This window comes from Plasmodium yoelii (genome assembly GCF_900002385.2).
Source record: "Plasmodium yoelii strain 17X genome assembly, chromosome: 11".
Taxonomy (NCBI): domain Eukaryota; phylum Apicomplexa; class Aconoidasida; order Haemosporida; family Plasmodiidae; genus Plasmodium; species Plasmodium yoelii.
In genome coordinates, this window is record NC_036183.2 from 1,042,752 (window position 1) to 1,060,226 (window position 17,475).

The 17,475-nt window shown below is 22.5% G+C and overlaps 3 protein-coding genes across 3 annotated transcripts; 1 reads left to right on the forward strand and 2 right to left on the reverse strand.

Moving 5' to 3' along the window:
- Nucleotides 1-1,633: 1,633 nt before the first annotated feature.
- On the forward strand, nt 1,634-9,446 carry PY17X_1124900 (helicase; the record flags this gene model as incomplete). Its single annotated transcript, XM_721647.2, has 2 exons — nt 1,634-9,005; nt 9,109-9,446. 2 exons carry the CDS (start codon nt 1,634-1,636, stop codon nt 9,444-9,446), a joined length of 7,710 nt encoding a protein of 2,569 aa, XP_726740.2.
- A 1,336-nt stretch (nt 9,447-10,782) lies between these two features.
- PY17X_1125000 (N-acetylglucosaminyl-phosphatidylinositol de-N-acetylase, putative) lies at nt 10,783-12,068 on the reverse strand (the record flags this gene model as incomplete). The annotated part of the gene is made up of 6 exons (XM_022956522.1): nt 10,783-10,825; nt 10,944-11,006; nt 11,088-11,126; nt 11,228-11,332; nt 11,428-11,495; nt 11,646-12,068. 6 exons carry the CDS (start codon nt 12,066-12,068, stop codon nt 10,783-10,785), a joined length of 741 nt encoding a protein of 246 aa, XP_022812414.1.
- Nucleotides 12,069-12,777: 709 nt separating this feature from the next.
- On the reverse strand, nt 12,778-14,638 carry PY17X_1125100 (conserved Plasmodium protein, unknown function; the record flags this gene model as incomplete). Its single annotated transcript, XM_721922.2, has 3 exons — nt 12,778-14,027; nt 14,248-14,289; nt 14,467-14,638. 3 exons carry the CDS (start codon nt 14,636-14,638, stop codon nt 12,778-12,780), a joined length of 1,464 nt encoding a protein of 487 aa, XP_727015.2.
- Between the last annotated feature and the right edge of the window lie 2,837 nt (nt 14,639-17,475).

Consider the following 17,475-nt stretch of genomic DNA (forward strand, 5'->3'; position numbering starts at 1 on the left):
ATTTTATAATATATATATATATAACCAATGTTCATTGAAATTTCAAATAAATTTATATACATACATATAATAATACTAAACAATATTGTACATATATAAATATTACATTGTATAGGTAGTATATAATTGATAAACAATTAATATGATTGTAGTAGTAGTATACTTTAATTAATTTAATATATGGAGTAGATATTTATGTATCTTTGTATGTATATAATATATTTATATACATATATATAATACACATATTATATATATATATTTTTATTTATAATAAAAAAATTGTCATACATATTCTTTTTTATATCAAGGAATCATACAAAAGGTGCTACCTATATATAGTTGAAAAAAAATTGATATATTTGCATGTAGATAACTTTTTTTTTTTCAAGTTTATAAATGGAGGACAATATTTTTATTATACATATAATGTATGTGCATTTATATTTTATAATGGCTCTTAATGTTTAACATATATATAATATATATACTTAGGGGATATAAATATTCACTACTATGTATATACATACATGCATATATATTATGTACTTAAAGATATTTGAAACAAAAAATTATCATAACAATTATATGCATACATAATACATTAATTTATATACATATATATTTATTTATTTATTTTTATTTTTATTTTTATTATTATTATTATTATTACTATTATTATTATTATTTTTTTATTATTATTATTATTTTTTTTTTTTTTTTCAATGATATATACATATATATTTTTTATTTATGGGAAATTTAAAAAGTTCAATAAATGTTCGTTTAATGTTTTACATTATATTTAACTTAGTAAGTGTACAATCTATATATTATTGTTTTTCATGGTTTTAAAACGTGTTTTTTTTTGCTTTTTTTACTATCTTTATTCTTACAATATTTTTTAACTAGCATATTTGCCCATATATATATAAGGCATCTTCTTGTTTCAATGTTATAAAAGGAATTTACATGTATATGCTATTATATACATGCTAAATGCTTATTCACTATTATTGTATATATATATTTACAAGTACATATGAAATATATATATATATACCCATTTTTATGGTTTATTTTTTCTGTATGTATATATAAATCCTTATGATCGTATATACATTTTTATTGCATATACATATATACATGTACATGTAGTATGCTTTTCTAATTTACTTAAATTTGCAATGTATTCAGAATCGTAAAGTTTTAGTTGTATTGCATATGTGTGATTTTATTTTATAACAATTTGAGATCTCGATTAATTTTAATATATGGCTAAATTATTTATATATTATTACTATTATACACTTAATAATTTGGCATTATATTTGTACTTTCATATATATATATATATATATGGGTATGTTTCATAGAACATTTTTATGTGATCCATGTTATGTAAAATAGAAAGAGGAATAGACGAAACTAATAACGAATTTTGTCAAATAACAGAAAAGGATAAATAATTTATTAACAATAATACAAGGAATGCTATAAATAGAGTATACAAAAAAAAAAAAAGGTATATAGCATTTATGTTTTAAATATCTTTATATAGTATATGAAATAGATATCAGCAAATATATATATATGTATATATATATATGTATATATATATATTGCTGTTAAAATGAGAATAAGAAAAACATGGTGTACATTATGTCGTGAAAATTTTGAAGATGGGGATGATTGTATTTGTTGTAAACAATGTAAAAAAAAGTTTCATAGAGAATGTTTACAAGCAGAAGGGTTAATAGATTCGGAGCAATTAAAAGATGTAAAAAATTATATATGTTATCAATGTATGAACGAAGAGGATGATACTCCTGAAAATGAAGATAGATGTAAAATATGTCGTGAAAAATCTTCAAATTTAATTTTATTATTATGTGATGGATGTCCTAATAGTTACCATGTTAGTTGTTTAGGATTACAAACAGAACCCGAATCTGAAAAATGGTATTGTCCAGTATGTAAGCCAGAAGAACATAAAAATTTAGATATTAGAAGAATGAGAAAAGGATTTGCAATAGATAATATGAATGGAGATCATGTAAATTCTTCAAGTTGTTATGTATGTCAACGACCTGGTAAATTATTAGGATGTGATTTTTGTCCAAATTCTTTTCACCCCACTTGTTTACCAGATCTTGATTTTGATAACATTTCTGATCAATGGGAATGTCCATGTTGTAAAAATGAAGATCCATTACTAAATCAGGGACATAAAAGATGGACTAAAAACGAGATTCAAGAAATTATGAAAAAAAGACAAAAAGAATTAAATTTTTGGCGATCTCGAATTATAAAATATAGAAATAGATTTTTATTAGCACATAGAAAAGATTTACAACCATTTGTGAATCCAAAAGTTTTTGCAAATTTAACAAAAACATTTAAGAATGATTTTTATGCTTCAAAATGTAATAATTCAAATAAAAAAGGAGGAAAAAATGATTCTGGAAAAGGAACCAAAATAACATCTATTAATAATAATTCCTCAAATAATGGAAAAAAATCTCTTAATTTAGATTCTAAAGAATTTGATGAATATATATCATCATTAGAAGAAGAAGCAAATCAAAATGCAAACAAATTTATAGAATCTGTTTTTCTTAGTGTTTATCATCCTAATGGTAAAAAAATAGAAAGACGACCTCTTGTAGATAATGTACAATTAAAACCTCATCAAGAAGATGGGGTTGAATGGCTATTAAAATCATTTTTAACTGGTGGTGCTATATTAGCAGATGAAATGGGATTAGGAAAAACTATACAAACTTTATGTTTTTTATCTTATTTAAAATGTAATAAAATAGATGGTCCCAATTTAATTGTTGTTCCATTATCTACTGTTGGTAATTGGCTTCGAGAAATTCATAGATTCACTCCACATCTAACATGTATAAAAATTTGTGGTTCTAAAAATGAAAGAACCCATGCTAAAGAAGACAGATTAGCAGAAAAAGGGTTATATGATTTATATGTAACTACATATGAAACTGTCAAAAATGAAGAAGAATTTTTTGTAGAAACTATTCCTAAGTGGCAATGTATCGTTTTAGATGAAGCACATCGAATTAAAAATCAAGGAGGAGCAATAAGACATTCAATGGACAGAGTTGTAGGAAATATGAGATTACTACTTACTGGTACACCTCTTCAAAATAATTCAGCAGAATTATTTACATTAATTAATTTTATGTTTCCAGATATTTTTAAAAATTCTGAAATCATTGAACAAGCTTTTATTAACACACCATCTACATCTGGAAATTCAAATAACAATAATGAAAATAATGGAAATAGTGGAAATAGTGGAAATGGTGGGAATGGTGGAAATAGTAGTAGTAATTATAAATTAAATGTTAATATAGGTAATATAGATTTAAAATCTTCAATTAAAGAAGAAGATTTAAAAGCAATTCGATGTTTATTAGATAAAATAATGTTAAGACGATTAAAAGAACAAGCTATAACATTACCTCGAAAAATATTTCATGATATATGGTTGCCATTGGGAAGTTTATCAGCACATTGGTATAAAAGATTGTTAGATATTAGATCAATGGTTGAAGAAAAGGTAAGTGTAAAAAAATTATTAGGATTAGTTATAAAAATGAGAATAATTTGTGGACATCCAAAAGGAATAGTTAGTAGACCATCACAGATGGAAAAGTTATTTGGATTTTTTGAGGAAGAAAGTGAAGAAATAAAAGAAGAAGTTAAAAAAGATGCAATAAAATTAAAAAATATATCAGGAGAAGAACATATAGAATCTTCTTCAAAATTGATTTTTATAGATAAATTATTATGTCAATTACATTATGAAAATTGTAAATATGTTAAAAATTATGCATCTAATTTTGATAAACATAAAAAAGAAGTTGCTATATATCATTATCATAAAATGCAAGAACAAAATCAATCACAAAAAAAAAAAAGAGAACATAGTGGTAAGTTAAAAAAAACAGAAGCTTTAGAAAATTCTCCATTATTTATGGAAATATATAATAAAGGTAAATTAGAATTAAAACCAACATCTAAAGATGAAGATAAATTAAAAAGTTTTATGCATACTGTTTCAATCGATAATGAATGTCCATATAAAAAAAAAAGATGTATATATGATAAAATAAAAGAAATGGTTAAAAATAAAAATAATGCCAAATTTAATCAAAATAATTTATATTCTTTAAAAAACCCTTCTAAAGATTTTTCGGAATTTCACTATAAAGAAAATGCAGAACCCAGTGATGATGAAAATAAAACCAAAAATGGAAATAAAACGGATGAAGATGAGGATGAAGATGCGGAAGAGGAGGAGGAAGAGGAAGAGGAAGAAAATGAAGAGACTGGCGATGACGAATGTAATAATTATAGTGAAAAAAATAAAAAAAATAAAAAAAATTTAAAGCAAGTATTTCCCGATGAGGACAGCAATGACGAAAAGGTTGAAAAGGTTGAAAAGGATGAAAATGTGGAAAATGTGGAAAAAGTCGAAAAGGTTGAAAAGGTTGAAAAAGATGAAAATGTGGAAAAAATTGAAAAAGATGAAAAAATTGAGCAGGGCGAAAATAAAGATTCTGAAGAAAAGACCCGAGGTTTAGATAATTTGAGAAACGAAAGTGGAGGGATAAATAGTAAAAACATAGTTACATTAGGAAAAAATTGTAAAATTATAAATATAAAAGAATTTTTTAAAAGTGGAAAAGAAGCAACTAATGGTGAAGGAAAAGCAAGTGTAAGCCCAACAGAACAAGTATCTAAGAATGAAAATTTAGAAAAGGTAGAAGCAGATTACATTAAAAAAGAATACGAAGGAGATACTATAAGTACAATACATTTAAATAAAAGTGATACTGAAGAGAAAATGATGCAAATAGGAGAAATAAAAGATGAAAAAAATGAAGAAATAGAAAAAAATAATAATAATAATAATAATAATAATACAATTAGTGTAAAAAAAGAAGTAACTATTAAACTTCCTTTTACAAGATCAAATTCTAATAATGAAGAAGGAGAGAATGCATCTAAAACTGAAGCTAAAATGCATAAAGTTTTAATTTTTACTCAATTTCAATTAGTATTAGATGAATTAGAAGAATATTGTAAATATAGATGTTGGAAATATATGAGATTAGATGGTTCAACGAATAAATTAATAAGAGAATTAGATATTAGAGAATTTAATTTATCTGATAGTATCTATTTTATATATTTAATTAGTACTAGAGCAGGTGGTTTAGGTATTAACTTAACAGCTGCAAATCATGTTATTATGTATGATGAAGATTGGAACCCTTTTATAGATCTTCAAGCTATTGATAGGGCACATCGTATTGGACAAAAAAGAGAAGTAAATGTTTGGAAATTAATGACAGAATGGACAGTTGAGGAAAGAATGGCATTTAGAAGAGAACAAAAATTAAAATTAGATAAATTAGTTGTTCAAACACAAGAAGATGAAGACATGTTAGATACTTTTGAAGAAAAATTATCATCAGATGAAATTCGTAAATTAATGTTACATGGAAAAGCTGCAATACAAAATATGGATGTTGAAAGTACTCTTGATTTACCACTTGAATTTTTTATAGATAGAGGTCGAAGAAAATTACCAATTATTAATGGTATTGATTTAGAAAAAGAAGAAAAAAATACAATTGAGCAAGAAATTAAAAATATAAAAGAGATAGGGAATCAACTTAATACAAATGATGAAGAAAATATTTATGTACAAAAGGAAAATTATATTAGTGATGATGATGGTAAAGATAATAATAATAATTATTATGATAATGGAATTGATATGGATGAAATGTTAGTAGAAGAAACAGAAGAATTACTTGATCAAGGTCAAAATAATAATGGATTGGGTTCTTTTTATGAAGATGGTAATAATGATCCTAATTCTACAAATACAGATGCAATTAAACAAGATAAAGAACAGAATGGAAGTAATAATTCTGGAACTGGATTAATATCACAATATTCATCAAATAATAATGGAGGTGATTCTACATTATGGAGATCAGTTAGAGAACGAAAAAAACCACAAAATATGTATACCCCAGAATATTGGGGAAGAAAACAAGAAGTTAAACAAATAAAACATGAAGGTAGATGTTTTATATGTAATAATACAAAAAATTATAAAACAATTGTAAAAGATCGAAATAATAATGATATTGAAATTGATTATGGTGATATGATAAATTGTTTTAGATGCCCTAAAACATATCATAAATTATGTGAAGGAATAAAAGATGAAGTTGTTAAAAAAACATGGACATGTAGTTGGCATGAATGTTGTTTATGTTTTAGAAAATCTTCTCAATGTGGAAATTTATTAATACATTGTGCTACATGCCCTACAAGTTTTTGTTATAGTTGTTTTCCACCAGATTATACACGATATTATGTTGGTGAAGAATATTATCATAATTTAAGACAAAGAGGTGTTAATTTTAATGCACAAAATTGGGTATGTTTTTTATGTTCTAAATGTAAAGCCGTTGAAGAACAAAAAAAACGAAGAAAAATGACAAAAGAAGAAAGAGAAAATGAAAAACAATTACAAAAAGAATTAAGAAGTCAATTACATGGTAGTAAACAAGAAGAAATTGAAACAAAAAAAAGAAAAAAAGCACAACAATTAGAAAGAGATAAATTTATTATAGAAAATAGAAAACGTATTGATGCTTTGGATAAAAAATATGAAACCCAATTAAGAAATGCATATGAAAATTTATTTCCTCCAAAATTTATTAAAGAATTAATTAACAGAATTGAGCAAGCTAAGCTTTTAAAACAAAAAGGTGGTACAACACCCGATGATGAAAATAATACATCTAAAGAATTGTTATCAAAAAATCAAAATTCAAAAGATTCAGATAATAATAATAATAATAATAGTAGTAGTACACCAAAAGATTCAATAAATAAAAAAAAATCAACAACATTTTTACATACTAAATTACCAAATAAAATTTTAGTTTTATGTGAAAATTGTAAATTGCCATGTCATGCAAATTATAAATATCCAGGAAATTGTTGTTATCCTTTAGAATTGGATAAATCATATTTTTATGCAAATTCCTCATTTAGTCAGTCAGCAAATAATAAAGAAAATAAAAATATAAATGGAGACAATATAAGATCTGGTGCTAACGGGTCAAGTTTTGGTCAATATCAGGGTTCTTCTACTACATTGGTGGATAAAGAAGGTTCAACTCAAAAAAATAATTTTAAAGATGATAATATGAATGAAATTGGTCAGAATGGGAACCAAATAAAAGATGAAGAGGATGAGGAAGAGGACGAAAAGGAAGAGAATGATAAGAATGATAAGAATGATAAAAATGATAAAAAATTATCTATTATAAATGAAGAAGACGAAGAAGAAAAAGAAATGAATACGACTGGCCAATCTAATTTTAATAATGATGAAAACTCAGCTAATAATAATAACCAAAAAAGTTTTCATGAAAATAGTAATGAAAATAAAAATGAAGGAAATATAAATGATAATGAACAATGTGGTGAATCACCAAATAATAATCAAGACAATAGTGGAAAAGCCAAAACAAGACGATTTTTAAGAGCTGTTTGTTCAAAATGTGGAACAGTTCAACTTGGTAAATTAGCTCATTTTAGAAAACATTGTGATAAATTAACTGAGGAAGAAAAAAAAGAATATGATGATAAAAGAGAAAAATTAAAACAATTAATCGAATTGCTTAACACAAAAAATATACCTGATGAACATACAGAAGAGGAATATAAAAATATGTCAATTTTTAAATTTAAAAGTTTGTATAGTAATTTTCAAGATAAAGCAGATAACATTTTAGAGGATTGTATTCGTGAAATGAAATGGGATATGCTTATATCTACAAAAAAAAAAACAGTAAAAAAAGAAAAAGAAAGTAAAAAAAATAATAATAATAATAACAATGGTGGAAATGGAGGAATGGGAAATAGTAGTGGTAACAGTAGTAGTAGAGGAAAAAGTAATGGAGAAAAAGATGGAGAGAAAAGAGGAGGAAATAATAATATATCTTCAAAATCTAATATAGCACAATTATTATATAAAAATGCATTGATCAATTCATTAAATAAAGAAGGAAAAGAATTTATTGAAATTATTAGTGATAATATGACACCCGAAATGAAAGAACTGTTAAGTCGAGAATTATCATCTATGAAAGGAAAAAGAAAAAAAGTTATAAATAAGAATACTATAAAAAGTAAAAAAATTAAAGGAAATAATAATGAAGGATGGGATGAAGAAAATAATTATACAATAGATGATGTAATGTTAAATCGACATAATAATGATAAATTAAATGAATTAAAAAAAATAAGTTCTAATAATAATAATAATAATTTAAATATATATCATGATAGGTTGAATAAAGATAATCAAAATGAACATTTTACATTAGATTCTTTTAATGATGATTTTTTGCATAAAGCTAAAGAATTTTTAAGAATTACAAAAAAAAAAATAATTAATAATGGATTTTCTGAATCCACAAATATAGGAAATGTATTAAATTCAGGAGAAAAAGATCATAATACAGATATTGAAAAATCAATTATTCAAAATTATATAAAAAAAATGAAAAATTCATTAAAAAATAATCAAATTAATTCTAAAATTATAAATGATTTAAATTTTAATAAACAACATCATATAAATAGTTATGATCATAGATCAAGTTCAAATTCAAGAATTGATGTTTACAAAAATTGTTTTGATAGAAATAATAAATATCATATTCAAGGCTCTCATAGTAATTATCGAATTAATCGAGGAGGTAGTGGAGAGCGCATCAAATTTGATGTTGCCAATGATCACAATAATAGTAATAATAATAATAACAATAGAATATTTGCTCCAAAATCGGGGATAGGAAATAAAAATTTCCACTTTTCAGATATAAACGACTTTAGCGTTGACATATTTAACATCGACAAGAACGTTAAGCACAAAGGTATGCAGCATAAGCGGTGTTCGCTAGTGGTGTTCTCTAGCAGTGTTCGTGAGCAACATTTTGAATAACATTTACATGCGATTTATTTTTCCTTCTTTTGTAGATGACCCTGTGGATTACGACATAAAAAAAATAACAAACACATCAGAAAATACCGGAACAAATAAAGTACACGAATATATATTATATCGAAAAAAAAAAAGTAACAGTAAAAGTCATCATGGATATGATGATGGTAACAGTTCTAATTATAGCGGTATGGGTAAACAGGATAATATACATAATAAATATGATAATATTGAAAATATAAACAAAAGTGGAAAAATAAATATGGAAACACAAATGAATATAAAAAGATCTTCAAATTCATCAAGTGATAGAATAAAACAATTAAATCTGAATGATGTTAAAAGTTTTTTAATAAATGCTGAAAGAAACTAAAATTGTCACATTTATGGTAAAAAATATTAAAGTTTTATTTTTTTTTTTTCCAGAATTTTTTAATTTTATAAATTCCTAGCAATAATCTTATTTGTGCACACAATAAATACAGTCTGAGATTCGAACTGTGAAATAAAATGAATAAAGCGCAAAAAAAGTATAAAAAAAAAAAAGTAAAACTTTAATATATATGCACATAAATAAAATAAGTTGGTTATTGTACATAGCCTGTGACATACATAACAACATATCTAATATATGAATTTTTCAAGCTCTTATATTTTTGAATAAATAATATAAATTGTAATAAAAAAAAATATATTATCAAAGAAATGTTATAAAATGAGGATATATATATTATGCACACAGAGAGGGTTAGGCTATAATATAAATGTTTAAGTACAAAATAAGCCTGAAGATATTTTAATATTTTTTTTTTTTTTTTTTTTTATTTTAAAAGGGTATGTATTAAAAATTTGTTCATACCAGGGTTTTATTCAAAAAAAAGAAAAAAAAAGAAAAATTTAATATAAACATTTCCCTTACAAGATATAAAATCCTCAAAAATATATTTAAATAAATTTTAAGAACAGAAAGAAATTTCCCGAATTGCCATCATTTCCGTGTTATATTTATTTCTTTTAATTTTAAGAATAATATATTACATATGTATATACTATAATGTATTAAAATATGTAACTAAGGAATCTCACAAAAAAGGAAAAATATATATAATATATATATATTAATATATATATATATTGCATATATAATATATACAAATAAAAAGCCTATCAATGAGACTTATTAATTATTTATATTTATTCCATATTTATAATAAATAGAACGTTCATATTTTTAACACATATTTAAAGTTGCCACAATAGTGTATATATGTATATATAGTAATGTTTTAAAAGTGATTTTTATACCTTTTTTATTTTTTTACATTTTTTATAATATTTTTTTTATGATTTTTTATAAATATGTTTATTATTGTCATTTTTTTTTTTTCGTTTTAAAGATAATAATAACCTCCCTTTTTTTTAACGCCTTATATATATACATTATATAATATATGGGAAATTTATAATATTTTCTTATATATATACATTTTTATATGTTTTTGTTTGATTTAAAGTGATGATATTTTATTAAATATCAATTTTGCATAGTTTTTAAATAAATAGGAATAAATAATAATAATAAAAAAAAAAAAAGTGAAAAACTTAATATACTAACATGCTTATAATTTTTATTTTATTATACAAATTTTACAACGTATTTAAAGTTTAAAAAAAAATCAATATTGCTATATTTTAAAAAGGGAAAAATGTTAAGTATCTTCATGCAAGACATAAGTATTATAATAGGCATATCTACAATGAAAAAAAAGAAGGGAAAAAAGGAAATGTAATGAGAAATACACTTTATAATGTCATTTTTTGTTTTATTTTTTTTTATTTTTTTTTTTATTTTTTGTTTTATTTTTCTTACTGGGAAAAAAGGCAGAATAAGACTCTATGGAAAACGAACTGTGATCTGTATAAGAACATTAATCTGAAGAAGAATGGAAAAATGAATTTATATTTTGTTTTGTTTGGCTATCTAAAAAATAAGATTAATATATTTTTTCCTTACCTCAATAACGAAAAAGGGTTGAATGATACCGATAAAAGACTGTTAATAAAAATTAAAATAATAAATATGTGTTTTCACAATATATATCTAAAGAGAGAGACATGCACAGACATGTAATTTCTATACATATATGATGGTACCTCTTGTGAAAAATAAAAGGAAAAGATAAGACTCCCAAATATTTTTGTATTAAATTCGTTGAATGTAGGGAAAACAATTGTATGTTCTTTGATTTGGCCAATATCCTAAAAGTGAAAAATGTAGTATTTGTAATAAAAAAAAATATTATTAATTTTTCTAAATTAGTATAAACATAATATAAAATAATTTGCTATATTACTGTGCGCCTTTATAAACACTTATATGATTTGGATGGCCTGAAACACCATATTCATCAAATGTTAAAATCTGAAAAAAAAAAAAAAAAAAAAAATTGTCGATGTGTATATAAATTAGCTAGCTGGCTAGCCATAAATAAAGAATAAATTTGATATACTAAAAAAAATAATTTGGATATATCATAATAATTAAATATCGATATATTAACATAAGACATACCTTTTTTATATTACGTTTAGAACAAAATTTTGATAAAACTTTAGAAACATATTGTTCATTCCATGGGTTCCAACCATCTTGCATATTTGGATCATCAATTATTTTATAATTATTTGGATGCCCTCCTAAATATGACCAAACTTTCGTAAATTCTTTTTCTCGTACTTTTCCGATACCATAATAATTACCATTAGAAAGAGATAAAATAAAAATTTCAGTTTTATTTTTATTATTAAATAACAATTTTAAGGTTGGTAAGAAAAACATAATTTCATCATCTGGATGAGCAACAACTATACAAATATTTCCTTCTGTTAATAAATTTATTAATTTTTTTTTCTTAAAATTTAAGTAATAATGTATCAATCCATAACCTATTCCTACCACCAATAAGGTTATACTTTTAACCGTTATATGATTCATGTTTCTTTATATTAATAAGTAAGAACATTTTATAAGCATAGAGATAAAATTCGGAAATAATGGGTGTAATTATATTAACACAATATAATTACATATAAATAATAAATTATCACGATTATGTAAAATATATATATGCATAATAATGTAATAAATTATTCAGCAAATGATATGGTGACATATAGTCAATTTAGCGTTATTTTATTATTTTAATTTTTTTATTTATTATAGTATTTTTTTCTGTAGTAGTTTTTCCAAAACCGCAAATGGGATAAAAAAAATAATAAATAAAAAAAAATAATCAAGCTAAAAAAAAAAATAAAATTAAAAAAAAAAATCAAGTTAAAATAAATAAAACAAAGCGGGATAAACAAAGCGGATAAACAAAGCGGATAAACAAAGCGGGACAAACAAAACGGAACAAAATTTATATTCATAAAATCGACGAAATAATAATTATATGTAGGAAAAACATTTAATCTCTTTTAGTGATCGAATAATATGGCAAGCAAATTCAAAATAACAACAAAATATAGATCAAAAATAAAAAGATAGCGACAGTAATAATACACACGTATGCATACATTTGTGAATAGATTTATGCATACATTTGTGAATAGATTTATGCATACATTTGTGAATGCATTTATGCATGCGCATTAGCCGCCCGACAACGAACCCAGTATCAGATTTAAGGATATCATTTTGTGATTTACAAAATGTTCGTATTTATTAAGTGTAATATATCATTAATAAAAATTCTATGCACAAAAAATTTACCAGGCAATGTGCAAAAGTATAATTGTGTTTCGTGGGGTACATAATTAACATTTGTTTTAAAGTTATGATAATTTTCTACGATAAATTGTTTGAAATATTCTGGTTTTAATGAAGAAATATAAAATTCCATTTCTTTAGATACATATTTCATTAAACATATTAAATGTTCATGTGGTCTTAACTCATGAGAGATTTCCATTTCATTACCAATATGATTCTTTAAATGATCTTCTTCTTTACTAATACTATTTATCTTATATTGTAATAATAAAATTTCCATTGTTCTAATTAAATTTGAAAATGTTAAATTATTTTTTAAAAGATTAACCTCTTTATTTGAATATGCTAATATGGTTGAATCTACTATTGCAATTATATTTCCCATAGATTTTGTACATATATTAATTACATTTTGTTCATAAAATTCTGTATAAGTATAAATTGATTTAATAATCTTGTTAATATTTTCTAATGAAAATTTATCTCGAAATATCTCAATGATATCTCTATTATGATCATACATGTTTAGATTGACTTGATTTAAAAACCAAGAGATAGCAGTAACTATATATACAGAACAATGATTTTTTATTAATAGTTCATTTCTTAAATAATATAATCTAAAATCTTCTTCTTCTTTTGAATATATTGTTTTTTTTTCTTCATTATATATAGATCTTATTCCTTCAATACTTGCATTATTAGTATAAATAAAATTATATATTTTTTTTATATGATCTTCCATATGTTTATGTGAATTTTTTTTATGAAAAGTAGATAATAAACTTTTTTTTTTTGTAACATTTTTTTTTTGTCCTAAATATAAATGTTTCGATAAATAATGTAATCTATTATTTAACATTTTAAGTCGATCTAAATATCCTTCAAAATAAGTATAATTATCTAGTACTTCCATATTTTCATTATTATCAGCTATTTGGGTAAATGTATCATGTAAAGAATCTGTATATGAACCAACGAAATCATTAAACATTCCAAGTTCCTCTGGTAATGCATCTAAATTATCAACTAATTCATTAATAAGTAAATATTGCATAGTACTATTTATATAATCTATATCAGATTTATTATAAGATATTAAACTAATTAAATTTGTTAATAATTTAGAAAGCATATTTGTAACAGGCAAATTTATTATCATCCCTTGATTTTTGGATTCATCTAAAAAAGTAAAGCAATAAAAAAATAAAACAGTAAAAAAAAATTTAATATATATAAATTATCGCCAAATTTGGGGCATATACATTCAAAAAAGTGTTAAGTGTGTGTATTATTTGTACATTCTTTAAAATAAATTCTAAACATGTGTAGAACTATTCTACCATGTTTTCACTTATTTTAATGTATATAAATAGACACAATATTATTTTTTTATTTTAACCTGATGATTCACGTTTTATGTATAATACGGGGGCCATTATTACTATAAATTGTGAAAAGAGAGTAAAAAAATATGAACGTTAATAATAAATAATGCACACAAATAAATAAAAAAATAAAAAAATAAAAAAATAAAATTAATGGACATCACATTTCCAGTTTTCACATTTCCATTCCGAGCAAACATAAAGTATTACTCTAAATATATGTTTTAATTTACTTATATCATTCCATGATAAATTTATTGAATTATTTAGGCATTCTTCTTTGCTATCAAACATATGGCTGCACATTTTACATATTTCTTCATATGCTTTTCGTCCACTCTTTAAATTAAGATAAATCATTTCTTTAACTTTGAATATATATATTTCTATACACTGTTCATTCATATTCTTCATTTCTCGATCATCAACACTCTGAAGTAATAATATAATTAAATTATGTAAAAGATAAAAAAAAAAAAAAAAAAAAAAAGCATTTTTTCCTGCATGTTCATGCAAAATATGTACATTTTTGGAAAATTACCATTTCTTCAAATTGTTTCCATCTTCCAGAACGGTAGTGCGATCTTTTGTCAAATATCCCGTCTAGATAATTATTTACTAAACCATTTGAAGCATTTAAACTTTTGTATTTCCATCCTTCAGATCTATTGCTGTGATCAACATCTAAAATTTTTTTTTTTTATTTTTGAAATAAAAGAAAGGGATATTTATTTTCATTAATATGTTTTAACTGAAAAATTTTAGGGTTTATTATTGTTTTTTTTAATTTCTTTTCGATTATTATATTTTTATTTTGGTCTTACAATTCTATAAGATTCAGACAAAATGTATTAAAGGGAAAAATAAAAATATTATTTAATTTTTGTTTATAATATATATATATAAGTATTTTTCTTCTTTTGTTGTACCTTTAAATCTTGAGATTCTTGTGAAAAAAAAAAAAAAAAAATATATAACCATAATATATAGCCATATTATAGAGAGTTACTCTCCGAATAAATATTTCACATTTTTAAAAATTCATTGTCTATTTAATTTTGTTTAATACTTTCAAGGGGATGTATTATACCTAATAATATTATTCAGTTCGTTATAAAGGGAAAATAAAATATGTGTGTATCCATGAAATTATATTTATTATATTTTTCCTTTTTAATTATTATTCATGTATGTATATTATTGACTAACTCATTTTGCTTAACGTGGTTATCATTTCTAATTATAAAGTTAAAAAAAAAAGTTAAAAAAATATATTTATATAATTATTTTTTAAATTTTAGGAATTTGTGTATATTTTGGTGTTGCGGTTGCTTACTTTGTAGGTAGCTTTTTCTGGGTTCTTCCTTTGGAGCTAATGAAAATGGAAAAAAAAATAATAAAAATTAAGTTATAAAATATTTGCAAATTAGATATATAATAGTTTCATTTTTTTTCTTTTTTTTTCTTTTTTTCTTTTTTTTTTCTTTTTTTTTCTTTTTTTTTCCTTTTTTTTTCCTTTTTTGTGTGTATACGCATTCTACTGGTTGAAGGTAACGGGTTAGTATATGCTATAAAAATCAAAAAAATAAAGAAATAAGAAATGGGGATATATTTCATTTTTATGAAGTTTTGTTATTTCATTTCTTGCATACGCAGTTTGCTGGTTGAAGGGATAGGCTCATCATCTGTTTTCAAAACAAAGGAAAATAAAAAATAGTTGTAATTTTATTCTTATATAGTTTTTCAATATTTATAAATTCATTATTAATATAGTTGTCTTTATTTATACCTTCTGAACTAGTGCTAGGAAAACTTGGAAGTTCTTTAAAGGGTATAAATAAGTAAGTAATATTTTACTATATTTTTCAATATATTTTTCAATATATTTTACTATATTTTTCAATATATTTTATATTATTTTTCAATATATTTTTCAATATATTGAGGGGTAAATCCTTATATGTTTATCTTTACCTTGAACATTAACAGGTACAGATGATTTTTCAGAAGCCTTAAAAAAAATATAAAATATGTATATTTATTATTTTTTACTTTTTTTGTAAATTTTTTTAAAATAAAAATATCAACTAATTTATTTTTTTTGATGAAAAACGTATCTTTATATATTACCTTAGATGGAAGCTCGCTAGATGATTCTTTAAAAATGAAAACAAATTATAAGAATACGATTCATAAATGTTATGGTTTTTATTTTAATTAAACATATAATTTTCATGTAAGTGCTTAATATATTTTCTTTTTCTATATGCACATATTTATTTTTATAAAAAAAACTAAAAAAAAAAAATATGTCTTACCATCAGAGAGGATCCTTTCTATATTAGGAGGAGCAATGAGGATTATCAGAAAAGTAGAATACATATTTAATTAATTTTTTATTTTCATGTTAAACAATTGTAGTAGTATGTACATATTGGTATGTGTAAATATTCTGAGTGCAAAATTATTTTTTACTATTTTTTACTCCTTTTTATTATTTTTTACTATTTTTTACTATTTTTTGTTATACCTATCTTTTGATAGCTGACAAATTGTGCTCCTATAAAATGTGATAAAAAAAAAGAGCATATATAAAGATAATATGTTGATAGACAGAATAAGTAGAAATTTGAATTTTGAAATGTTTATTGAAAAACAACGTTCATATATTTGTGTCTATAAAAATAATAATTTATGGTAATTATTTGCATACCATTTCCATTAGCTAAAAATTGGATATAAGCTATATAAAAAGAGAAAAAGAGAAAAAGAGAAAAAAAGAAAAAAAAAGAAAAAAAAATTGTATAATATTATTATATATACATAAATATGTCCAATTTTCCACTTGGTTTTGTTTGTTTTTTTTGTTTTTTTTGTTTTTTTTGTTTTTTTTATCAAACAAGTTTATTACTATAATTGAAGTGTGTATAATAACATTTTTTACAATTTGTAGAAATAATTTGAATATTTTGTAATAACCTTTTTGGTCCCGGGGAGTGAACGAAAGAACACAGGAAAGAATAAAAATATAAAATATATTCATGATTAAATATTAAAGATAACAAATTAAAATTAATATTTAAGGAAATATAAAAATATAAAAATACAAAAATACAAAAATACAAAAATATAATATAAAATGCTTTATAATAGTATAAATTAATATTTGGAAAATTATAAAACAAAAAAAAACAACAATAATGTTTCCTTTTATTAATAAAAAAAAATATTAAATATTTATC